The sequence below is a fragment of the Hyla sarda genome, chromosome 4 (assembly GCF_029499605.1).
Source record: "Hyla sarda isolate aHylSar1 chromosome 4, aHylSar1.hap1, whole genome shotgun sequence".
Taxonomy (NCBI): domain Eukaryota; kingdom Metazoa; phylum Chordata; class Amphibia; order Anura; family Hylidae; genus Hyla; species Hyla sarda.
In genome coordinates, this window is record NC_079192.1 from 299,667,838 (window position 1) to 299,694,401 (window position 26,564).

Here is a 26,564-nt window from a genome sequence, read left to right on the forward strand (position 1 = left end):
CAGAGGGGACCATGGAGCTGCTGACCTCACCGAGATTATACGACACTACAGGCGGATACAGGTGTCGTACCCTGAGTGCGACTATCTCCGGTAAGCATAACCGCTGAATTGGGGGCTTACTGTACTAAAAACGTCTTACACTAGGAGTGCACCTCCCTTTTTTTCTCTCTTCTATAAATGTCTTGCAGTGTTAGCACTGAATGGACAGCGTCAGACAGTGTAGAGATTCCCCTTCCCCCATTACCAGCTGGTTATATCCATACATTTCTGGGAGGAATAGCATTGTTATGTAAGACATGTTAAAGTGAACATGTCATCAGATTTTACCATTTATAACACTTGGGCTGTAATTGCGTGTCCCTAAGCAGTCAGAGCAGAGCGATAACGCGGGCTATGCCCAAACTATCAATCATGCTAAGGGTGCATGATTACAGCCCGAGCAGCAGGGACTAGAAGAGGATGGTTCCCACCCAGGGGACTACTTACATGTTTCTCTTCATATCGTAAAAATCTTGGAGACACTTTTCTGGCAGGAGATCCTGGTCATCAAGCTTCTTCTGAGGATCATCTGCTTTCAACGTCAAGCTTTTTCTGCCGAGGATTTTAATTTGCTTTGACCATTCCTGTTAGATTACAAGTGCTGGGGAAATCTGTGGAGGAATTTGCATAGCTCTGCCCACTTTCTTCACCTGGTTGGATTTTCTTCAGGATTCAACCTTGCTTTTTGGATTTTGACCCTTTTATTGGATTTAAAATGGCTTTGGTTAAGAAGACCCAACCTGGATCCTCTTCTCCTGATGCTGCCCTGCGGCTCCCCGATCAGCTCCTAGGCAAGGAGCTGGCTCCCAGCCCCGCCAACGTTCTCCATCTCTGGAGCCTTGGATGAGGCAGACCGTCATGCTCAAGCTGAAGGAAGTCAACAGGAGGATCCTTGACATGAGCCAGGATATTTTTGGGAAGAAAAGGGTCCTGGAACAGGGATTCTCCAAATCGGAAACGGTAAGCATCCAGTCCTTTACACTTGACTGTTTTAAGTTACCTTTGCCTCCATTGGAATCTGTAAACGTTACTGGGATATGGTGAAATCTGCGAGGCCAGACTCCCCCTTTGCCCGCTTTGTTGGGAACTGTCCCGTGCAGAGGGAGGAGAGGAGGATTACAGTGTCAATGAGGAACCCACACATCCCAGGACCTGGCATCACTACCTTCCTGAAGCGTTTCTGAACTGTGGTGAAAGGATCCCACCCACATCCTGGACGGAAATGGTTTTTGGACTGGCAAGTGGTCCGTGATTGTGCGCCTGAACAAGGACTTTTCATCCCCAGATGGGGTTCAACACCTGTCCCAGTCCTTTTCTTTGAGGAACTCTTCAGGCCTGATTTTCTACCCGGACATGCCCAGGCGATTTGGCAAGAAGGGCCATGAGAATAAAGGACTGTTAGGCTAAGTTTCCATTTTTTTTTTTTTTTTTGGAAAACTGCCACTGCAGTTTTTTCACCAAAGCCAGAAGTGTATTCAAAAGGAATGGGACATATAAAGGAAGGACTTACACTTATCCTCCCTTATGGATCCGCTTCTGACTTTGGCTCAAAAACTGCAGTGGCAGTTTTCCAAAAACTGCCAGAAAAAAACCCAAGTGGAAACTTAGCCTTAGGAAGATGCCTGCAGGTTCTGTCGAGTGACACGACATTTGACCAAGGACTGCCCAAAGACCAAGACCAGCAACCTTTGCAGACAAGCAGTCCATACCTACAAGGAAAACGAACATGGGCATCTGTTGCAGCAAAAGCCCCGAAGCCAGCCTCAGCTCAGGAGCCAGCAGTACAGAAGGCCAAGAAAAAAAGGCTAAGAAGGAGGGTAAGAAGGAGAAAGCAGTCACCACCCCAGCCCACCCCTGCCTCGGCCCTTTTCACTGAGGAGAAAGCTTTCTACTATCCCCCCCTGAATTCAGGGCCGCTGTCTCCCGCCCCCTGCCCCACTCTGCCTCCTTTCTCTCCTGGCCCAGCAGCACCTAACCCACCTACAGCTGCTGGTGCCCTGTCTTTGGAGAAATATCCTTTGCTTCCTCCCCCAGGTACCAAGCAGAGGAAAAGGAAAGGACAACGCAGAAGTTGAGTCCTACAAAAAGAAGATCATCGAGGCCTGCGAGACTCCCCTGCATTCAGATGATGAGGAAGAGGAGATGGAGCAGGCCATAGCACAGACGGTGGAGCAGCTGTTCGCTGACCCAGAGGTCCACCAGTTGTTATGTGTCACAGAACCCGGTCTACGACGAGTTCTTGGAAAGAATTCTGGAGAACCCACGGAAGCGGATAGACATCGGCGAGGAGGATGTGCCCGACTGGAGTGGTAACTAGAATCATCTGCACTAACCTTTTTATTCCCCATGGCTAATCTCAACATCTTTAGCATTAATGTGAGGAGTATTAGAGATAGGATTAGATGTTAGACTGTGCTTACCTTTTTAGAGTCTCAGATGTGTGATGTATATATGTTGCAGGAATGTGTTTTGCCCTCTTCTAGGTCCTACAACCATCTGACCAGGCAGTGGTCCCACAGCCCCTCCTACTGGTCTGGTGGGGGCGACAGCAGGTCTGCAGGGGTGGCCATGCTCGTTAGGGGAGGTAGTTTTACACTCTACTCAGTCCGGGAGCTCGTCTGTGGCAGACTTCTTGTTGCAGATGGCTCCTGGGCGGGGGAGCCCATACGGCTCATCAATGTGTACGCCTCTCCTGACGGGGGTGGTCGCCTGGAGGTTTTCCAGACCCTGCGGACCCAGCTCGCAACCACTAGGGCAGTAGTGATGGGTGGGGATTTTAACTGTATCATTGAAGCAGACGGGCGCAGTTCCAGCACATCTGCCAGACTGGACCCTTCCTCCAAGCTGCTGATCTAGATGGTGACAGAGGTATTCTTGCAGAACGCTGTGGGGTCCATCAGGAAAGGCTCAGTAAATTATACGTGGATCCTCCCAGATGGCTCACTCCGTTCTCGGATAGACTTCATATTCACGTCTAGAACGGTCAAATAGGCATTCTATGGTCCCCTGCTTCTTCTCTGACCACAGGGCCATGCGATTTCTGGGGGTTGTGGGCAATGGTTTCTCATCTGGCCCCGGCTCCTGGAAGTTGAAAGGTGCCCTGTTGGTGCAGCGGGAGGTCCTGGAGGAACTTAGAGACACTTACATTGGGTGGCGAAATGATAAAGGTTTCTTCAACTGTACTAGCGATTGTTGGGAGTATGTCAAAGTCGAATTTTGCTGTTTCTTTCAGTAAAAAAAGCAGACAACAGGCGTATGAGAAGAATTGGGACTTTAGGAGGCTGCAGCGAGAGTTGCAATCACTGAAAGACCTGCTCCGGTGTGGCTGGGACATCAGAGATGAGCCGGAGGAGACCCAAAAGAGTTTGAAAAAGCACTTTGAAAAGGAATGCAAGCAAATCATCTTTCTTGCCAAGGTGGAGAACCTGGAAAGGGGTGAGAAATGTAACTTTCTTTTTCAGGAAGCTCCACGCCGGCCACACGCCCCTGACAGAACTGAGAGTTGAGACTGGACACAAGCGGAAGGGCAAGGAGGTGGTGGGGGTCGTCGCTGACTACTACCGCAATCTCTACGCCCCAAAGACATCTGAAGCCGCCGAGAGGTTCGTCAGGTATCACTAATGTTGATCCCGCAGGTGCCGCGGCTATGGATGATCCCTTGACAGTGGGGAGCTGCTCTCTGCCGCTAAGTCCTTTAAGCCCGGCAGGCCCCCGGGTAGTGACGGTCTCCCGGCCAAGCACTATGTAGCGCTGGGGGACCTGATCTGCCCGGATCTGTTGGAGGTGTACAAGGAGATGGTGGTGGGGGGCAGAATGCTTCAGTCATTGAGGGAAGGGATGATCACATTCTTGTATAAGCGGAAGGGGGAAGAGATGTGACTTGAAAAACTGGCGTCCCATCTCTCGAAGGTGGACTACAAGATCCTCGCCAAGATGAAGTCTGTCATCGGGCAGATCTTCCACCCGGACCAGACCTGCAGCATTCCCGGTCGAAGGATTGACGACAGCCTTGCCCTTGTGAGAGACACGGTCCATTACATCCAGGACTGTATAGCCCGCACCGGCCTGGTCTGTCTGGATCAGGAGAAGGCATTTGATCAGGTCCCTCACGCTTTCATGGGCAGGGCTTTGCGCAAGCTGGGGGGGGGGGTGATGTTAACGTGATGTATCTTGACATTTGCAGCACGGTGCTGGTGAGCGGCTGGAAGACTGACCCTTTCCTGTCCTTTCCGGAGTTAGACAAAGCTGTTCTCTTTCACTTTTTGTTTGTGTTATAGAGCTCTTTGCAGAGTCTATCCAACAGAATGGAGAGATCAGAGGGATCACATCACCGGGCGGGACCAGATTGCTACGAGGTCAAGTGCTCACTCTACATGGACGACGTGACCGTCTTCTGCGCTAATCGGCGTTCAGTGACTGCACTCGTCCAGACCTGCAAGGACTTCTGCAGAGCTTCGAGGGCAAAAGTCAACTGCGGAAAGTCGGAAGCTATGCTCTGGGCATGGTAAGGAAGAAGATTTTACCACATAACATGTTGCCATGCAGTATATAAAGTAAAATCTGATAAACAGTTCCTATTAAGAGTGCTGACCGTTTTTTCAGAATTCAGTGACAACTATGGTGGGTTCAGCTTATCAATAGGATGTGTGACAATGCTATTAATCAAGTATTAATTAGGACAGACATTACAGAAAAGCTGACAGGCTCTCTTAAAGGCTATGGACATTTTCACACAGATTCACCTTTTCTTAAATGTTACTGTCCATTGGTTTCCTGAATGCAAAATGAAGCAACTTTCTCAACAGCCTTCATTAAAAACGTCCTATTTAGATGCCTTCCACAGAAAGATTATATAAATCTGTCATAAAAACTTCTTAGGCTATGTTCACCCCTAAGAATTTCTGCATGGAATTCTGCATGTGGTTAGGTGTGGTTTTGCAGCTCAGTTCAATTGAAGTGAATGGAGCCAAGTCGTAACACCACACCCAAATTGGTGACAGATAGAGAGCGATCTTCGTAAGAAAATAGGTATTTTTTTCCCGATTCCTGGATAACCCCTTTAAGAAGTCTGTAAGAGAAATAATTTTTTTAGTAAAGACCTATTTCCGAATGGTTTTGTTCCTATTGTTCCTCCTGAGGACGGTGCTAAAGCGCCGAAACTAGTAGAGGGAGGCACATTTCATTGTTTTTAAACTGGTGTCATGGCATTCCAGTTATAAAGGGAAACTGCAGGTCCCTATTTCTTACACTGTGGGGTTACCCCAACTATTTGTCATATCTGGAGCCTATGACACCACGGTTTTAACAATAATTTGTCACTTAAACACATTTTATATTAATAGACAATAAAAGTTAAATTTTAGGGGAGTTTTTTTTCCCCTCATTTAGGAATCTGGTGCCCTGGGCCATGTGCCCCGGGTATTTGGTAATATTCATTATAAGGTGGTCCCTGACTCCCTCGGGGAGATGTGTGGTTTCAAAGCAAGAAAACAAAGTTTCCAAAAGGTGCCCATAGCCTTTAAGACAAGTACCTGTAACTGGAATCCATACTACTTATTTATCTTATACCTACCTATCTTTTTATACCTTACATAAATCTTATACCTATCTTTTCTTCCTCATCATCCTGGTGGCCTCCAAAGTGGTCAAGAACAAACATGGTAATGCCATGCTTACATATATTTTCCTTGGGCTGTTCTTGAACATTTTTTTTTGCATGATAAAAATAAAGAGGATATATACATCTCATTAACCAGAAAAATATTTTTCTATTGCTCCTTACCGGAGGAGGAAGGCAGCAGAGGGGGTAATGTTGTCCGCTGAACATGACAGAACATGCTGGCAACTGCTGGGTGCTGCACCCTGGGATGTGCTGCCCAGTGTGCAAAGGGAAGCCTTGGGTTACTGTTGTAACAGTGTATGACAAAGGGACAGGTCCCTGATGTACCTAAAAATAAAAACAACATTTGTAAACAATATATAATTTCTAACCAAATGTGCACTATTGGAGGTAACATATAGAACCAAAACTAAAATGTTATGCAGAAACGCCAAACGTGCAGAGGAATTTGTTTAGATAAATCTCCCCCAGCCTCTGTGCTCAATCTTTAACTTTGCAGATGAGGGGCCCCACAGACTATAATGGAACCTATCTCCTGCATTGAGTTGCAAGCTGAGGAGTGCAGCACGACTCACCTGGCTGTATCTAGCTATTGGTGGGGTTTTCAGCACGGAGCTATGAACCGATAAAAATTTTTACACGTCTGCATGACATGTCTAAAGTTTTTCTTCATTACAGCCTCACTTGAAACCCACTTCAAAAGGAACAAGCTAATTTAAACTCTACAGAAAGAACATTAATAGAAATTTTGAGTTTACCTGCTCATGAAGGTCAACCATGAATGGGGTTTGCTGAGTGGAGTGTGCAGCAGGGTGGAGCATTCGTGGTGGAGTGCTGGTGAGGGCAAAAACTCTGTGTTCATCTACAGGAAAGAAAGTAGCCCGAAAAGAATTATCATCCTGAATGAGTATGCCCTGTTGAGGTCTGTCCCTCCTGCCCCACTGACGCCTTGTTGGAGGACTAGCAATGAAAAAGGAAAAAAAAATAATAATTCTATGAGAATCAAAAGATATTTCAGAAAGAAAAATTTATAGTACCAACAATGATAAAACCCCCTTCCACACTACCGTTATCCTTCTGTAAAAACCTCCGTCATGAACTCCCGTCAGCTAGCACTGAAACAGGCGTCAAAAAATCCCATACATGTTAATGGGATTTTTTGACCATCCTTTAGCATCAGTTATGTCCCGTTATGACTAACGTCCGTTATTTATGACGGCACAAAATACTGTGCATGCACTCATTTTTCTTCAGTCAAAAATATCGGTGGAATAACGGCCGTTAAAATTTAAAATTAAAGTCTATGGAAGACAGATGTTCACAAATGACATCCGTTATTGTCCTTTTTTTATGTTTCATTATGATCCGTTATTGCTACTGAGCATGCTCAGTATAGCATCACAACCAAGAAGTCACATGGAAATAAGATAACCGACTGTAACGGGTGGTAACGGATGGCACACGTCCGTTATTTTGACAGAATGTCCATCAAAATTGGTCATCAGTTATCATCCGTTGTATTCAGTTAATTCATCCATTTTTTCATGACCCGTTATTGCTCAATAACAGGTGCCAGAATGCAGGAGCATAACGGTAGTGTGAAAGAGGAAAGACAAGAAAAAACAATGAATCAACATTAATCCCTTAAGGACCAAGCCCATTTTAACCTCAAGGACCAGGCCAATTTTATTTTTAAATTTTTTAGTTTTTTCCTCCTCACCTTCTAAAATCCATAACTCTTTTATATTTCCATCTACAGACCCATATAAGGGCTTGTTTTTTGCGTGATCATATGTACTTTGTAATGAAGCCTCATTTTACCATAAAATGTAAGGCAAACCCCAAATTTTTTAATTTTTAAGGGTGGATATTTAAATGAAAATCAACATTTTGCACATTTTGGAGGGTTTGGTTTTCACACTGTACAATTTAGGGTAAAAATGACGTGTTATTTATTCTGCGGGTCAATACGGTTAAAATGATAGCCATGGCTACATACTTTTCCATTTTTGTACCGGTTAAAAAAAAAAAAAAAAAAAAAAAATCTAAACCTAATTTCCCTATTTTGACCACCTATAACTTTTTCATTTTTCCGTATATAGGGCGGTAGAAGGGGAAATTTTTTGTGCAGTCATCTGTACTTTTTATCGATACCACATTTGCATATATAAACCTTTTAGTTCATTTTTTATACATTTTTGTTGGAATAAAATGTGACAAAAAGCAGCATTTTTGAACTTTTTTCTACGTTTACGCCGTTCACCGTACGGGATCATTAACATCATATTTTGATAGTTTGGGCATTTATGCACCCGGCGTTACCAAATATGTTAATACATTTTATTTTTACGCTTTTTGGGGGGTTAAATGGGGAAAAACGGACAATTTTCATTTTATTGGGGAGGGGATTTTTCTAATGAATTTTTTTACACTTTTCATGTCCCCATAAGGGACTATCTATGGCAATCATTTGATTGCTAATACTGTTCAGTGCTATGCATAGAGCACAGGGATGTGAAATTCCTATTTTTCCGGCCCTTTGCCCGGCTTCGGGCAAGCAGGGCCACACCTGACAAGCGCGACGGCACTCTGCAGTCTACTCTGCAGTCTGTATAGAGCAGGCTCCCGACTCCTGCCCGTTCCATACTCTGCAGCCCCCGGCTGTGGAAACTCGCATCCTCTGAAGGCAGAGCAGGGGGAGGGGAGATAAGAAGCTGTGTACATCCTATCTCCCCTGCTCTGCCTTATTTTTCCCCCCGTGCAGACCTGCATCCTCTGCCTTTGCTCCACACAGCTCTAGCTTCGGAGAGCTGAGGGGAGGAGCGGACGCAAGTCTGCACGGGGCGCAAGTTTCACACCGCCGCTAATAGCCAGCATGCGGCATTCAGAGGGGTGTATGGAGCGGGCTCTGGACTCCTGCCCGCTCCATACTCTGCAGCCCCTGCCTGTTTTCAGTAGCCGGGGGCCGCGGCTGGCTATTAACCCTTTAGATCGCCGCTGTCAAAGGAGTCTAAAGGGACATGTGAATGCTCCCTGGTGGGCGTGATCGCAGGGGGGCGATCCACTATAGAGGTAGCCTGATGGCTTACCTCTGTTCCCTGCTGTGTCTTCCCGTGTCTCTGTCATTGATAGATCCTGGCTGGACTAGGCTCTATCAATGGATCACAGAACACACAGATCAATTGAGTTCAATAGAACTCTATTAATCTGTATGAGGAATCTAATGATTCCTCCTAAAAGTCTAATTAAGTGTAAATGAAAAATAAATAAATGTTTTAATAAAAAAGTTTAAAACACACAATAACCCCTTTCATGTAAAAAGTTCAAATCACCCCCCTTTTCCTATATAAAAACATGCAAACATATTAAAAACAAACATATTTGTACGACCTATTAAAATATAACATTATGTATCCCATACAGTAAATGACGTAAATGTAACAAAAAATACCAAACCCCAGAATTGCAATTTTTATAATATCCCAGAAAAAAAAAGTTAAAGTGATTAAAAAGTCAGATCAATACCAAAATGGTACCAATACAAAAAAACTGATTATGGCACAAAAAATTAGCCCTCATACAGCCTGGTATGCGAAAAAAAAAAAAAAAAATTACAGGGGTCAAAAAAAATTAAATAAATGGCAATTAAAAAATTCTAAAAAGTTCTACTTTTTTTTAAAATTAGTAAAACATGATGTAAACTATACAAATGTGGTATTACTGTAATCAGGCCGGCCTAAAGTATCAAAACAACTTGTTACCTAAACCACAAGGTAAATGGCGTAGAAAAGAAAACCACCAAATCTGCAAAATTATGTTTTACTATTTCAATTTCACTTCACCTAAATTACATATATATATTATATATATATATATATATATATACATATACACACACACACATTTTGGTTCGGAGAATAGGTTATTGAAAAATTTAAAAGGTATCATAGTAGTTATTTATGGCTATTATAGAGCGAGGAGGAAAAAACAAGAGCATAAAAGCGAAAATTGGCCCGGACAAGTGGATAGTCATGAGGGACAAGTAGATTTTGCTCCGTTTTAGTCCCGTGGACAAGTAGTTTTTTTTAATAAAATTTCCACACCCCTGGAGCATAACACTAATCAGTATTATCGGCTATCTTCTGCTCGTCTGCCCGATCTCAGACCACAACAGGAGACGCCGGGAGATGGACGGAGGCAGGTGAGGGGACCTCCGCTCGCCATTATAGATTATCGGATCGCCACGGCAGCGCTGCGGGCAATCCGATCATCTATTTTAACATGCACATTGCCGCAGATCTGAGGGGTTAATGGCGGACATCCACGTGATCGGATGTTAGCCATTACCCGCAGGTCCCCGGAACCTGTCGTGTATTACGCGAGCACCGCTCCTCGTGGTCATACACAGGACATAAATGTACGTCCTGGTGCGTGAAGTACCGCCAAACCAGGACGTACATTTATGTCCATGGTCGTTAAGGGGTTAAAGGAAAACTGTCAGCTTTCTCTCTCCGCACTAACAGCGGTACTGGCTGGTAGTGCGGGGGACGCTGATCAGTTTGGTCCTTACCGTGCCCAGATCCACCGTGCCATTGGACCATAAGCTTCTATTTTTGGAATATGCAAATGAGGTGCTAACTGGCACTCTGACGTCAGTGCCACTGGCCGCAGCGCTGTTAAGCTCATCAATATTGATGAGCTGGGCGGCGCTGCGGCTAGCGGCACTGACGTTAGAGTGTCAGTTAGCACCTCACTTGCATATTCCGAAAATAGAATTTAGATTATGGCCGAACGGCGCGACGGATCCGGCACCGTAAGGACCAAACTAATCAGCGCCCCCCCCCCCCCCCTACACTACCAGCCAGTACCGTTACACTGTGCACGTTTAAGTAAAAATTACACCTTATCTTTAATCTGTAGGTCCATATGGTTACAAGGATACCTAATTTATGTAGGTTTTATTTTATTTGACAACTTTAAAAATTATAACTACATGCACCAAAATTTGTATGTTAAAAAATTGTCATGTTCTGACCCCTATTTTTTTTATTTTAATTTTTTTTTATACGGGGTTATATTTATTTTGTGCCATGGTTGGTATTTTTTATTGGTACCATTTTAATTTTGATGGGACTTTTTGATCTTTTTTTATAATTTTTTTTTATGGCATATGAAGTGATCAGAAATGCAGTTTAACTAACCATGTGGTTTAACTAACCTTATATTTCAACAGTTTTGGCATTTACGCATGCCACGGTACAACACATTATTATGTTTATTTTTGATTACATTATTTTATTTTAAAAAAAGTTGGAAAACATTTATGAACATTTTTCTTCTTCTTTTAGTTCCCATAGGGGGCTATAACATGCAATCTTACGATTGCATACACTGTTCAATGTTTGCCATAGCATAGGATTAATAGGTGTTATCTGTGCTCTGCTGCTCTAGCCTGCCATGGCTGTTTCAAAGTTACGGTCAATTTGAACAGAATTTCTCATTTTTTTATATTCACCAATAGTCTACCAATTTTTTTTGTTGCAAGAAACCAAAACCATTATAGTTGGTAAAACTAACACGTAGTTAATGTTCCATAAAAAAAAAAAAAAAAAAACCCCAGTAGATTTTGCTCATGTCATCAACACTGCAATATTCTACCAAAATCATTCTGCATATAACAACTCCCACAGCAGATGTCAAAAGGTTTGATTGGTGGGTGTCTGTTTTCAAACACCCACCAATTGCCAGAACCAGTGAGGATAAAAGCAGACCTAAGCACTTTTTTTTATATTTCACTTTTTTTTTTTTTTAAATGTCCCACCATAGGTGTCAGTCCCATATACTTCTATGGAAGTCTGTCTCATTTCAGAAGGCCAGAGTGACGGAAGGACATGCCTAGAGAGTGCTTCTCCCCACTGGTTGTAGCAAAATCTGTGGGGCTCTGAACACCCAATCTACAATTGATGTAAAAAAAATAAAATAAAATTGTCAACAGTCTTAAACCGTGCCTGTTTAAGAGTAACATGGTCAAAGCCAGCATCATTTTAGATAAAAAAAAATTGACACCAGCTTGAAGGTGCAGTGGTATGATTTCCCAATTCATGGAGCCATCGACAGTCACCTTCTAATACGTTATATATTCAATACCGAGTTATTAACCTACTCTCATCACCATTTCTCTCCATCAAGTATGTAAGAAGCCTTGAACCTAGACATTATGGAGAACTGAGTGCCCAACAGGATTTTAAATCTTTAGTCAGCCAAGATATTAGCCAACTAAGAAACCATGGATTTATACTACTCCACCAAGGAGCATATGACTGACTGTATGGATATGAATAATTTGTTACCAATGCCAGGACAAAATGTGCATCATTTGAATTTTTTCTCTACCTCTCATCTTCACTTGGCGTAAGCTATTCAGCTTTCTGGTGTTCTATGTTTAGGAACAAATAACTTTAATTTTATACTTGGCTATACTGTCAAAGAAGCTAAATTATATGTATTTTACTGTAGACCCCAAAAATGTAAAGAGGGGGAGAAAGCCTATGATGCACGCTATGTTAGAATAGGATACCTTTTCCAGAGCCCCGCAGCTCCTACCTTCGCCTGAGGTGTGCTGGGGTGCTGCAGGGTCCAAAGAACCTCCGCTGGTTTATGGAGGCAGAAGGAGGCCACCTATTCACTGCCAGCTCCCATGGTCGCATTTGTGATGTCGGGAAGGCAAAGGGGCAAGCAGGGCTTTTCCAACAAAGGCTAACTTCACAGCTGTTTAATGTTCTGTGGAAAAACAATAAAAATTGTAAGTACACAATGAACTAATAATCTGATAACAGTACTGCAGCGGACGTCAATGACCACTAGAATTAGGATTACATGCCAAACTCCATTTTTGTTTCATAGCCTAGAAGGGTTTTCAAGGATCATAGTTCAGAAAGATTCACTGTGTAGGATGTCCTCTGCGCAGGACACAACAACCAGTCACAACATGGCTATGTGATAACCAAGAGGTGGTGAAATGATTGGCTGACATGTGATGGGATGTCACTACCTGTCCTTTAAAAAGACACATTAACCCCTTAAGGACTCAGGGTTTTTCCGTTTTTGCACTTTCGTTTTTTCCTCCTTACCTTTTAAAAATCATAACCCTTTCAATTTTCCACCTAAAAATCCATATTATGGCTTATTTTTTGCGTCGCCAATTCTACTTTGCAGTGACATTAGTCATTTTACCCAAAAATGCACGGCGAAACGGAAAAAAAAATCATTGTGCGACAAAATCGAAAAAAAAACGCCATTTTGTAACTTTTGGGGGCTTCCGTTTCTACACAGTGCATATTTCGGTAAAAATTACACCTTATTATTCTGTAGGTCCATAAGGTTAAAATGATCCCCTACTTATATAGGTTTGATTTTGTCGCACTTCTGGAAAAAATCATAACTACATGCAGGAAAATTTTTACGTTTAAAAATGTCATCTTCTGACCCCTATAACTTTTTTATTTTTCCACGTACGGGGCGGTATGAGGACTAATTTTTTGCGCCGTGATCTGAAGTTTTTATTGGTATGATTTTTGTTGTGATATGACTTTTTGATCACTTTTTATTCATTTTTTAATGTTATAAAAAGTTACCAAAATACGCTTTTTTGGACTTTGGAATTTTTTTGCGCGTACGCCATTGACCGTACGGCTTAATTAATGATATCTTTTTATAGTTCGGACATTTACGCACGCGGCGATACCACATATGTTTATTTTTTTTTTTTTTTAGTTTTATTTTTTTTATGGGAAAAGGGGGGTGATTCAAACTTTTATTAGGGAAGGGGTTAAATGACCTTTAACACTTTATTTTTACTTTTTTTTTGCAGTGTTATAGGTCCCATAGGGACCTATAACACTGCACACACTGATCTCTCATCCTGATCACAGGCGTGTATTAACACGCCTGTGATCAGCATTATCGGCGCTTGACTGCTCCTCCCTGGATCTCAGGCACGGAGCAGTCATTCGTCGATCGGACACCGAGGAGGCAGGTAAGAGCCCTCCCGGTGTCCGATCAGCTGTTCGGGACGCCGCGATTTCACCGCGGCGGTCCCGAACAGCCCGACTGAGCAGCCGGGATACTTTCAGTTTCACTTTAGAAGCGGCGGTCAGCTTTGACCGCCGCTTCTAAAGGGTTAATACCGCACATCGCCGCGATCGGCGATGTGTGGTATTAGCCGCGGGTCCCGGCCGTTGATTAGCGCCGGGACCCACGCGATATGATGCGGGATCGCTGCGCGATCCCGCTTCATATCGCGGGAGCCGGCGCAGGACGTAAATATACGTCCTGCGTCGTTAAGGGGTTAAAAGACACATTAAAGGGGTATTCCAGGCAAAAACTTTTTTTTTTTATATATCAACTGGCTCCGGAAAGTTAAACAGATTTGTAAATTACTTCTATTAAAAAATCTTAATCCTTCCAATAGTTATTAGCTTCTGAAGTTGAGTTGTTGTTTTCTTTCTAACTGCTCTCTGATGACTCACGTCCCGGGAGCTCTACAGTTCCTATGGGGATATTCTCCCATCATGCACTGGGACGTGACATCATCATTGAGCAGTTAGACAGAAAACTTCAGAAGCTAATAACTTTTGGAGGGATTAAGATTTTTTTAATAGAAGTAATTTACAAATCTATTTAACTTTCCGAAGCCAGTTGATATATATAAAAAAAGGTTTTGCCTGGAATACCCCTTTAACCCCTTCCATTTTAAAAGATCAAATCGCCCCCTTTTCCTATATAAAAACATATAAACATAATAAAAATAAAACACATTTAGTATCGCTGCATGCGTAATTGTACGAACTATTAAAATATAACATTATGTATCCCGTACGGTAAATGACAAGTGTAAAAAAATAAAAAAAATAAAAATAAAATGCCAAACCACAGAATTGCAATTTTTAGAATATCCCAGAAAAAAATAAAGTTAAAAAGCAATTCAAAAGTCAGACCACCACAAAAAATGGTACGGATACAAAAAACGGATTATGGTGCAAAAATGAGCCCTTACAATGAGTACAGGGGTCAAAAAAATAGCAATTAAAAAAATTTCAAAAAAGATCTGAATTTTTTTTAAATGAGTAAAACATGACGTAAACTATTGGTATTCCTGTAATCAGGCGGCCTAAAGAACCAAAATAACATGTTATCTCAACCACAAGGTAATTGGTGTAGAAAAGAAAACCATTAAATTTGCTAAATTATCTTTTACTATTTCAATTTCACTTCACCGTACATATATTAATTTTTTGGTTCGGAGAATGTTATTGAAAAATTAAAAATATATTATTATAGTAGGTAGTTATGGCTATTAAAGGGCGAGGAGGAAAAAAAAAAATGAGTGTAAAAGCGAAAATTTGTCCGGACAAGTGGATCATCATGAGGGACAAGTAGATTTTTCTCCGTTTTAGTCCCGTGGACAAGTAGTCTGGTTTTTCCCATTACAACCAATCACTGCTCAACTTATCAATGTCTTAACAAGCTCTTGTAAAGTGAAAGCTGAGCTGTGATTGGTTGCTATAGGGGAAAAAAAAAAAAAATAGAAAACAGACAATTAGGGTTTCAGGCTTATTGATAAATGAGGGCCATTATCTTTATTCTGTTGGTCCATACGATTGCAACGATACCCAATTTTTATAGGTTTTGTATTATTGTGCTAGAGAATAAAAAATAAAATGTTGTAAGAAAATTTGTATGCTTAAAATTATCATCTTCTGACCCCTATATGAGGCTATATGAAAGCTAATTTATTGCTCCATGATCTGCAGTTTTTAACGGTACCATTGTTCTTTAAACCTGTTGGGCACGGAGGGCGTTTGGATACGCCCTCGTGTCCCGTCACTTAAATACGGAGGGCGATTTGCGGCAAGCCGGATCAATTGGGTTGACTGGTGAACCAGATTGCCCGACCATGCTTAAGGATGAGGGTGGGGAGCGGCAAGAAGGGGGGGGGGGGCATTTGAGCATGGCCTGAAAGTTGCTAAACTACAACTCCCAACATGCCCAGACAGCCAAAGGCTGTCTGGGCATGCCAGGAGTTGTAGTCTTGCAATATCTGAAGTGGCACAGTTTGGAGACGACGATAGGGTGGTCTCTAAACTGTAGTCCCCCCAGATGTCGCAATAATACAATTCCCAGCATGCCCAGACAGTCAGGGATGCCATGCTGGGCAGTGTAGTTCTGCAATATCTGGCCCTTCATATGTTGAAGAACTACAACTCCCAGCATGCCTGGACATGCTTGGAGTTGTAGTTTTGCAACATCTGGAGGGCTATTTGGAGACCACTACTTAGTGGTCTCCAAACTGTTCTTCCCCAGTTGTTGCATAACTACAACTCCTAGCATGCCCAGACTGCCCAGGCATGGTGGGAGTTGTAGTTCTGCAACAACTGAAGGGCCAGATATTGCGAAACTACACCGCCCTGCATCCCTGACTGTCTGGGCATGCTGGGAATTGTAGTTTTGCAACAGCTGTAGGCACACTGGTTGGGAAACACTGAGCTACAGTGTTTCCTAACTCAGTGATTTCAACCAGTGCGCCTCCAGCTGTTACAAAACTACAACTCCCAGAATGCACTGACAGACCGTTCATGCTGGGAGGTGTAGTTTTGCAACAGCGGGAGGCACACAGGTTGGAATCACTGAGCTAGAGTCTGTTTCCTACCAATGCGCCTACAGCTGTTGCAAAACTACAACTCCCAGCATGTACGGTCTGTCAGTGCATTCTGGGAGTTGTAGTTTTGCAACAGCTGAAGCTTTGGGGCGCCCCTCCCATTAGAATGTACAGGGTACATTCACACGGGCCGGTCTGCAGTGGGTTTCCTTCTACAAGTTCGAGCTGCGGTGGAAAATTTGCCACAGCTCAAACTCCCAGCGGAAAATTCACTGTGAACCCCCGCCTGTGTGAATGTACCCTAAAAAACACTACACTACACTGACACAAAATAAAAAATAAAACACTACATATACCCCTACACAGTAACCCCCCCCCCCCCAAATAAAAATGAAAAACGTCTCATACGGCAGTGTTTCTTAAACAGAGCCTCCAGCTGTTGCAAAACAACAACTCCCAGTATTGCCAGACAGCCATTGACTATACTGGCAGGCTGGGAGTTTTTCAACAGGTGGGGGCACCCTGTTTGGGAAACACTGCAGTAGGGTTTTGGTGGAGACCAGCCCCATCCTTGAATCCGGGTCTGCCCCTATTGCAAAGTCCTAATTTAGGCCTCAAATGCGCATGGCGCTCTCTCACTTCAGAGCCCTGTTGTATTTCAAGGCAATATTTTAAGGCAACATATGGGGTATCTCCGTACTCAGGAGAAATTGTGTTACAAATTTTGGGGGGATTTTTCTCCTTTTACCCCTTATGAAAAGGAAAAGTTAGGGGCTACACCAGCATGTTAGTGTTAAAAATAAATAATTTTTACACTAACATGCTGGTGTTGCCCCATGCTTTTCATTTTCCCAAGAGGTAAAAATGAGAAAAAGACCCCCAAAATTTGTAACGCAATTTCTCCTGAGTACGGAAATACCACATATGTGGGTGTAAAATGCTCTATGGGCGCTCAAGGATCAAGAGCGAGAGGGCGGCATGTACATTTGAGGTCTAAATTGGTGATTTGCACAGGGGTGGCTGCTGGTTACAGCGGTTCTGACATAATCACAAAAGAAAAAATACCCACATGTGACCGCATTTTGGAAACTACACCCCTCACGGAATGTAACAAGGGGTATAGGAACAGTGACAGGTGCTTGACGAATTTTCATTAAAGTTGGACGTGAAAATTAAAAATTTGCTTTTTCCCCCCCAAAATGCTGGTGTTACCCCAAATTTTTCATTTTCACAAGGGGTAATAGGAAAAAAGCCTCCCAAAATATCTAACCCCATTTCTTCAGAGTATATAAATACCCAATATGTGGATGTAAAGTGCTTTGCTGGTGAACTACAAGGCTCAGAAGAGAACGAGTGTCATTGGGCTTTTGGAGAGAGAACTAGGCTGGAATTGAAGGCCATGTGCGTTTACAAAGCCCCCATGCTGCCATAACAGTGGACCCCCCCCCCCCCACGTGACCCCATTTTGGAAACTAAACCCTTCATGTAATGTAATAAGGGGTACAGTGAGCTTTAACACCCCACAGGTGTCTGACAGATCTTTGGAACAGTGGTCCGTAAAAATGAAAAATGTAATTCAAATGCCAGTGGGGTGTAAATGCTCACTGCACCCCTTATTACAGGGCTGTGTCCTTAAGGGGTTAACATTTTAATAATTCAGACATTTACAACGATACCACATTTCTTTTTTTTTTTTTTACATGATTGAACTTGATGGACATATGTCTTTTTTCGACCGTACTAACTATGTAACTATGATTTTATTTATGAAATGGGAAAAGGGGGATGTACTTTTAATTTTTTGAAATACACTCTTTTAGTCCCCATAGGGGACTATTACATGGAATCTCTCAATTCCTAACACTGATCAATGTTGGGCTATTACACAGCATTGATCCATGTTATCTGTGCTCTGTTGCACTGGCCTGCCAAAACAAAAAAAAAATTGATTTCATGGAGGAAGGCAGGGACCCTCCAGCCATCATTAAAGGGGTACTCCGGCCCTTATACATCTTATCCCCTGTCCAAAGGATAGGGGATAAGATGTCTGGTCCCGGGGGTACCGCCGCTTGGGACCCCCACAATCTGTCATTGCGTACCCACCTTTGTGAGCTCTCCGCAGCACTGGAGGCTCCAAGTGTGTAGTGTGACGACCACAGGGCCGGAGTATCGTGACGTCACGCTCCTCCTCCTCAATGCAAGTCTATGGGAAGGGGCGTGACGGAGGGGATAAGATGTATTAGGGCCGGAGTACCCCTTTAACCCCTTAAAGACTCAGCCCATTTGGGCTTTAAGGACTCAGACAATTTTACTTTTTAATTTTAGTTTTTTCCTCCTCGCCTTCAAAAAATCATAACTCATATTTTCATCCACAGACTAGTATGAGGGCTTGTTCTTTGCGCAACCAGTTGTCCGTTGTAATGCCATCACTCACGTTACCATAAAATGTATGGCGCAACCAAAACAACACTATTTGTGTGGGGAAATTAAAAAGAAAACTTAAATTTTTCTTATTTTGGAAGGTTTCATTTTCACGCCGTACAATTTACGATAAAAGTGACATGTGTTCTTTATTCTTCGGGTCAATACGATTAAAATGATACCAATGATAATATACTTTTCTATTACTGTTGCGTTTAAAAAAAAAAAAAAAACGCAAACGGTTTAACCAAATTAGTACGTTTAAAATCCCCCTACTTTGAAGATCTAACTTTAATTTTCAGCCGTATGAGGGCTCATTTTTTGCGCCATGATCTTTACTTTTTATTGACACCATATTTGCTTATATAAAACTTGTAATGTATTTTTTTTTATACATTTTTTGGGGAATAAAAAAAAACAGCTATTTTGGACTTTTTTTTTATTTACATTCACGCCATTCACCGTACGGTATCACTAACATTTTATTTTAATAGTTCGGGTATTTACGCATTCGGCGATACCAAATACATACATCAAATAATATATATTTTTTTTTTTTTTTTTTTTTTTTACACTTTTTGGGGGTGAAATAGGAAAAATGGGACAATTTACTGTACGTTTATATTGGTGGTTTTTTCCCCCACTATCTATAGCAATCATTCGATTGCTAATACTGTTCAGTGCTATGCATAGGGCATAGCACTGATCAGTATTATCTGTCGTCTTCTGCTCTGCTCGATCGCAGACCAGAGCAGAAGACCCATGGAAGACAGCGGAGGCAGGTGAGGGGACCTCCGTCTGCCATACTGGATGATTGGCTCGCTGCGGCAGCGCTGAGGGTGATCTGATCATCCATTTTAGTGACCGCAATGCTGCAGATGCCGTGATCTGTATTGATCACGGCATTTGAGGGGTGAATGGCGGACATCCGTGCGACCATGGATGTCCCCCATTACCGGCGGGTCCCTAGCTGCTATCAGCAGCCAGGACCTGCTGCGCATGACCCGAGCATCGCTCCGATCCTCGCGATTATGTATAGGACCTAAATGTACATCCTGGTGCGTTAAGTACCAGCTCACCAGGATGTACATTTACGTCCGGCGTCGTTAAGGGGTTTAAGATGATTGGAACCGCGCAATTGCCCTGTGGTGGTCCCGATCACCCATAGCAATTAGCTGGCAACATTGCGGGACCATAAATCTGATAACTCAATCAGATTTGGTTGCGGCATCTAAACACGTTTATAGCCTCACAGTGGCAATCGCCACTGCAGGCTATTAGCTGTGACCCCTGGCTGTACCAGCCGTGCGATGCACAGTACGGAGCAGGATGATGTCACAATCCCACTCCGTAGCTGCTCCACCCTTCCCAGGACGTACCCACATATGCTGGGGAGGGAAGGGATTAAAGCAAACACAGGCTCCCTCTGATCACCTGACTAGTGATGTAATGCCTTGGGCCGCACTGCAGCCTGGGAAAGCCTGAGACAACACATTTTGTATGCTGTTAAAAATAAACCTTGGGCAAAAATCACAGAAAAAGTGCCAGGCCCCCATATGAAACATAGGTCAAGACACTATGTTATGAACTACACTGACTTTACAGCCTCTGTAGCATAGTCAAAAAAAAAATAATAATAATAATCCAGGAATACCCCTTTAACTTCTTTCCTCCCAGCAGACTTAGTGAACTCCTGGCTAAGTGTACATACACTGCAATTATATTAGCAAAAATAACTGATATGAGGCATGTGTAATAACTGTTCTGCTGGTTGGAACTGATCATTTTGATACTACAGACTCCGATAAATGTGCTAGGAACCTGTGTAGAGAATGGTTTACTGCACACACATGCAGATAGACAGGTTACAGAGTAACTATCAGGATCTGTTATGTTAGGGACATGAATGGAAAAATATAAGTTCATTTTTTCTCCACTCAAATCCTGCTAATATGCATATGCATTGACTATCCCTTGAAAACCTTATGCCAAAAGATGCATCCAGTTGTGTCCGTTTTGCATCTTGTACGGTTTTGTCCGTTTTTTCTCCTACCCAAAACCATAGCCTACCACGGTTTTTGGCCCGGGTTAAGAAACATACTTTTTTTTTTTTATTATTATTATTAACATGGGAGTCATTGGAAACTGTACAGAACCGAATGTGCGTACAGTTCCATTCGGTTTTTTACTTTGCACATGCGCAGTGCACACCAAAATTTTTTTTCCTTGGAATTTCAATCAAACAAGTGAAACTTCATTATGGAGTGTAAAGTCAAAAATATACACTTTTTTTCTTTAAAAAAAATAAATAAATAAAAATACCGATGCAACCGGACGTCATTTTTCAAACCGTATACGTTTTGATACAGTTTAGTCCGGTTTTGAGGAATACGTTTTTCATCAAAGAACCTGATTCGGGAACTGTATTGCAAAAACGTGGTTGTAAACCCAGCCTAAGACAGATCCCTGACAGAAGGTGCAGCAGGAAGAAGGGTGACAGCAGTGACAAGAGGTGCAGCAAGGGGGTCAGGTTGGCTGGCAGCACTGCAGGTGGTAGCAGAGTTATTGCATGCACCACCTGGGTGGGAGCAGACTGCAGGGCAGAGAGGCCTGTAGAATCCTTCTCCCATGGAAACACACATGCAGCTCCCCCAGCACCCGCCTGGTTGGCAACAGCAGTGTAGGGTGCTCTCCTCCAGCAGCCTCCTGACCACCTCCCTCACTTCACCTCCTGATGATTTCTTGATCCAGGTACATCCTAAATCTCAGCCTCTCCTGCAGTTTTGGAGAGCACACAATGACAGAGCCAGTACACACCCTTGCTATAGCCCTGTTCGGGTGCAACCTTGTGCATTTACTTACGGGGTAAGAGGAGCCCCATAATTAGCTCTACAGCCGGCCACCACCGAGTAGCCTCACTCTCTGCCCAGGTGGCTTAGTGCTGAATTCAAAGGGGATACATCAGCCATCTGGTGTATCTAATCTCTATACAATGCCACTGCTGCTTGGGCTGACAAAAACCTAGAAGTCAGGGGGGGGAAAAAAAAACAGGTTGCCATGACAACCTAAATTTGTCAATCCCTGACATAAGGGAAAGAAAATCCAGGTATCAGTACTGCTAGTAAATAGCCCAGCTCAGGTCTCTCTTCTCACAAAAGCTGTGCTCAACGGAGTGGATTTCCAACAGAAATAACAGTGAGGGCACTAAAATCCCCTTGGCACCACACTGAAATGTTAACGTTCCATACCGTACTTGGATACCTTTCCAATATTCTGCGGATAGGAGTTTCGTTTTGACCTCTGGGCCCCCTTGATCTCCAGAATCTAAAAATGAAAGAAGTGATCTGATTGGTTGCTATGAGCATTGTCTGGAGCGGTGGAGATCCCAGTGTACAGCACACTAAGCATTTTCTATTGGAGTGCCAGAGATAGTCATGTGCACTTCTCTGCCAATCAACCACTTAATGCAGAGGGGAGATTTGGGGCTCTGTTCTGGAGATGGCAGGGGTCCCAGAGGGAGGATACCCCATGGCCTGACACTTAGCCCACTTATTCTGCGGAAAAGGGGATACCTTTTTAAGTGCTGAAATTACCATTTAAAGGAATACTGCAGCCATAGACAACTTATTCCCTATATTTTCAGTGGTGCTTAAACCCCAGACACAAGCAAATCCAATATGAGCAATAAAGAAAAATATATGGGAGGCACTCACCGCTGTAGTGGAATGTAGGCTTTATTTTCATCCATTAAAATTGCAGCTTGGTCTGGCAAGGATGCCACACACAGTAGTTACGTGGTCCCGTGTGCGGTGTCGTGCCAGACACTACAAAATTACTCTGTTTTAAAGATCCGTACGAAGTTCTGTCTGAAAATCAGCTGTAAAACGGCAGTTACAAAACCCTATACGGCCATTAGAAAATCCCACTATAGTCTATGGGATTTTTCTAATAGCCGTTTTTACCCGTTACTACAGTGATGAGTGCCTCCCATATATCTTTCTTTATTGCCAATACATTTAGGGTGTAGGAGGACAGAGTGTCGCATGTATGCCAATACATTTAGGGTGTAGGAGGACAGAGTGCCGCATGTATGCCAATACATTTAGGGTGTAGGAGGACAGAGTGTCGCATGTACAGTGGGGATCAAAAGTCTGGGCACCCCAGGTAAAAATTTGTATTAATGTGCATAAAGAAGCCAAGGAAAGATGGAAAAATCTCCAAAAGGCATCAAATTACAGATTAGACATTCTTATAATAGGTCAACAAAAGTTAGATTTTATTTCCATCATTTACACTTTCAAAATAACAGAAAACAAAAAAATTGCATCTGCAAAAGTTTGGGCACCCTGCAGAATTTATAGCATGCACTGCCCCCTTTGCAAAGCTGAGACCTGCCAGTGTCATGGATTGTTCTTAATCATCATCTGGGATGACCAGGGGATGTCAATCTCAAAGGTTTTAAATGCCCACACTCATCTGACCTTGCCCCAACAATCAGCACCATGGGTTCTTCTAAGCAGTGGTCTAGAAATCTGAAAATAGTTGACGCTCACAAAGCTGGAGAAGGCTATAAGAAGATAGCAAAACGTATTCAGATGTCAATATCCTCTGTTCGGAATGTAATTAAAAATTGGCAGTCATCAGGAAATTGAAGTTAAAGCAAGATCTGGAAGACCAAGAAAAATATCAGAGAACAGCTCGCAGGATTGTGAGAAAAACAATTAAAAACCCACGTTTGACTGCACAATCCCTCCAGAAAGATCTGGCAGACACTGGAGTTGTGGTACACTATAAAAGAGATACTTGTACAAATATGGTCTTCATGGAAGAGTCATCAGAAGAAAACCTCTTCTACGCCCTCACTACGAAAATCAGCGTTTGAACTTTGCAAATGAACATATAGACAAGCCTGATACATTTTGGAAACAAGTTCTGTGGACCAATGAGGTTGAAATTGAACTTTTTGGCCGGAATGAGCAAAGGTACGTTTGGAGAAGAAGGGGAACAGAATTTAATGAAAAGAACCTCTGTCCAACTGTTATGCATGGGGGGTGGATCAATCATGCTTTGGGGTTGTGTTGCAGCCAGTGGCACAGGGAACATCTCACGAGTAGAAGGAAAAATTGATTCAATAAAATTTCAGCAAATTTTGGATGCTAACTTGATGCCATCTGTGAAAAAGCTGAAGTTAAAGAGAGGATGGCTTCTACAAATGGATAATGATCCTAAACACACCTCAAAATCCATGGGGATTACATCAAGAAGCGTAAACTGAAGGTTTTGCCATGGCCATCACAATCTCCTGACCTCAACATTATTGAAAATCTATGGATAGACCTTAAAAGAGTGGCAGACAGCCCAGAAATCTCAAAGAACTGGAAGACTTTTGTAAGGAAGAATGGGCAAAGATACCTCAAACAAGAATTGAAAGACTCTTGACTGGCTACAAAAAGCGTTTACAAGCTGTGATACTTGCCAAAGGGGGCAGTACAAGATATTAACTCTGCAGGGTTCCCAAACTTTTGCAGACGCCATTTTTTTGTTTTCTGTTATTTTGAAAGTGTACATGATGGAAATAAAATCTAACTTTTGTTGACATATTATAAGAATGTCTAATCTGTAATTTGATGCCTTTTGGATATTTTTCCATCTTTCCTTGGCTTCTTTATGCACATTAAAGGGGTAGTCCAGTGGTGAAAAACTTATCCCGCACGTATCCCAATACATTTAGGGTATAGGAGGACAGAATGCCGCACGTATGCCAATACATTTAGGGTGTAGGAGGACTGAGTGCCGCACATATGCCAATACATTTAGGGTGTAGGAGGACAGAGTGCCGCACGTATGCCAATACATTTAGGGTGTAGGAGGACAGAGTGCCGCACGTATGCCAATACATTTAGGGTGTAGGAGGACAGAGTGCCGCACGTATGCCAATACATTTAGGGTGTAGGAGGACAGAGTGCCGCACGCATGCCAATACATTTAGGGTGTAGGAGGACAGAGTGCCGCACGTATGCCAATACATTTAGGGTGTAGGAGGACAGAGTGCCGCACGTATGCCAATACATTTAGGGTGTAGGAGGACAGAGTGCCGCACGTATGCCAATACATTTAGGGTGTAGGAGGACTGAGTGCCGCACGTATGCCAATACATTTAGGGTGTAGGAGGACAGAGTGCCGCACGTATGCCAATACATTTAGGGTGTAGGAGGACAGAGTGCCGCATGTATGCCAATACATTTAGGGTGTAGGAGGACAGAGTGCCGCACGTATGCCAATACATTTAGGGTGTAGGAGGACAGAGTGCCGCACGTATCCCAATACATTTAGGGCGTAGGAGGACTGAGTGCCGCATGTACTTAGGGCCCAGAAGGACAGACTGCCGCCTGTATCCAAATATATTTAGGGCCCAGAAGGACAGACTACTGCATTTATCCCAATATATTTAGGGTGCAGAAGGGCAGACTACCGCATTTATCCCAATATATTTAGGGTGCAGAAGGGCAGATTGCAGCATGTATCCCATTATATTTAATGTGCAGAAATACAGATTGCCGCATGTATCCCAATATATTTAGGCTCCAGATGGACAGTGCTCTCTGTCTGGTCCATGGCCTGTATAGAGAGGAATACAGAAGACACTAAGATGTAGGTGCCATGTAGATACTGCAGTGCCCCTCACCCCATCGCCACATGGAGAGCTGTGGCTTTAAGAGCAGGCTCCAGTCTGACACCATGTGCTCAGCAGGAAACAACAAAGCAACAACAAAGGAAAGAGCGGAGAGCAGCCCGAAGGATCCACCGGCGGAGGCGCCTCCTCAGGCCTCACCCGCCACAGCAGCGAGACACAAAGAGAGGCGGGACAACAACAATAACACTGACCAGCACGTGTGCACACGGCTCACCGGATGACCACGATTTACAGGCTCAGCGCTCCTAACTACACCCAGCCCCCGACAAAGCGCGGGGGGGCTACTCACATGGCGGGTCGCACGCTGCGGTATTACCGACGGTAACGTACCCGGGGAGTCAGTGCCAGTCCCAGCAAGCCAGGTTCACAGGAGGTCGCGGGCGGCTCCTCGCTCGCCATCCAGCCCCGGAGCGGGGGCAGCACGTAGTACAGTACAGGCACCTCCAGCCCCCACCCAGGCTCCGGGCTCTGTCACTTTAAGACACAAAATGATCCGCTCTCCTATTCACAACACTAGGGGGGCGCGTACGTGACGTGACCGCGCGCGACCAGGTGCTAGGCCCCTCCTCCTGACAGGATAATGACGGAAGTTCTCGTGTGGCCCGCCCAATGTACGTCACCGGACACGCCCACAACACTGCGACCACTGACTGGTAATGCTGTATGTAGAGAGACAGTAGTAGTGTCCTCTCTGTACACGCACGGAAGGGTCAGGGCAGTCACCCATAGCAACCACAAAGGTCACTCACTCCATGTCTGCCTTATAACAGCTATCGGCTGTTTTGTCTGCATAGTGCTCTTTGACCTGTACATAGACAGCTGTTGGAAAACTACAACTCCAAGCGTGCCCCGACATCCTTCAAACAATCATGACCACAATCAAGTGTGTAGAGCAGTGTCTCCCAACCAGGGTGCCTCCAGCTGTTGCAAAACCAACTCCAAGCATGGTCACAATGCAATTGCCATATATTGTGCAGCCCTAGTTCAGGGCAGTGTGGCATTGATACTTCTTAATAAGGCTGGGGTTACAAACATCTGGGGAGATTTAGCCAAACCTGTGTAGAGGCGGAGTGGTACAGTTGCCCATAGCAACTAGATTATTATTATTATTATTTTTTTTTTTTTAATACCTG

General features: G+C 43.5%; 1 protein-coding gene across 2 annotated transcripts in view; it reads right to left on the minus strand.

Moving 5' to 3' along the window:
• Positions 1-25,987, minus strand: part of RNF44 (ring finger protein 44) — a 47,486-nt gene extending 21,499 nt beyond the window's left edge. The window contains exons 1-4 of one of the 2 annotated variants that reach the window (XM_056574707.1): positions 25,762-25,987; positions 12,263-12,439; positions 6,418-6,619; positions 5,822-5,986 (exon numbers count right to left, since the gene is read on the minus strand). In XM_056574707.1, the coding sequence (XP_056430682.1) occupies positions 5,822-5,986; positions 6,418-6,619; positions 12,263-12,366 (471 nt within the window). In that variant the 5' untranslated portion in view covers positions 12,367-12,439; positions 25,762-25,987. Of the gene's footprint in view, positions 1-5,821; positions 5,987-6,417; positions 6,620-12,262; positions 12,440-25,422; positions 25,575-25,761 lie in introns of those variants that run through there. The other variant, XM_056574706.1, reaches the window with a different exon arrangement.
• Between the last annotated feature and the right edge of the window lie 577 nt (positions 25,988-26,564).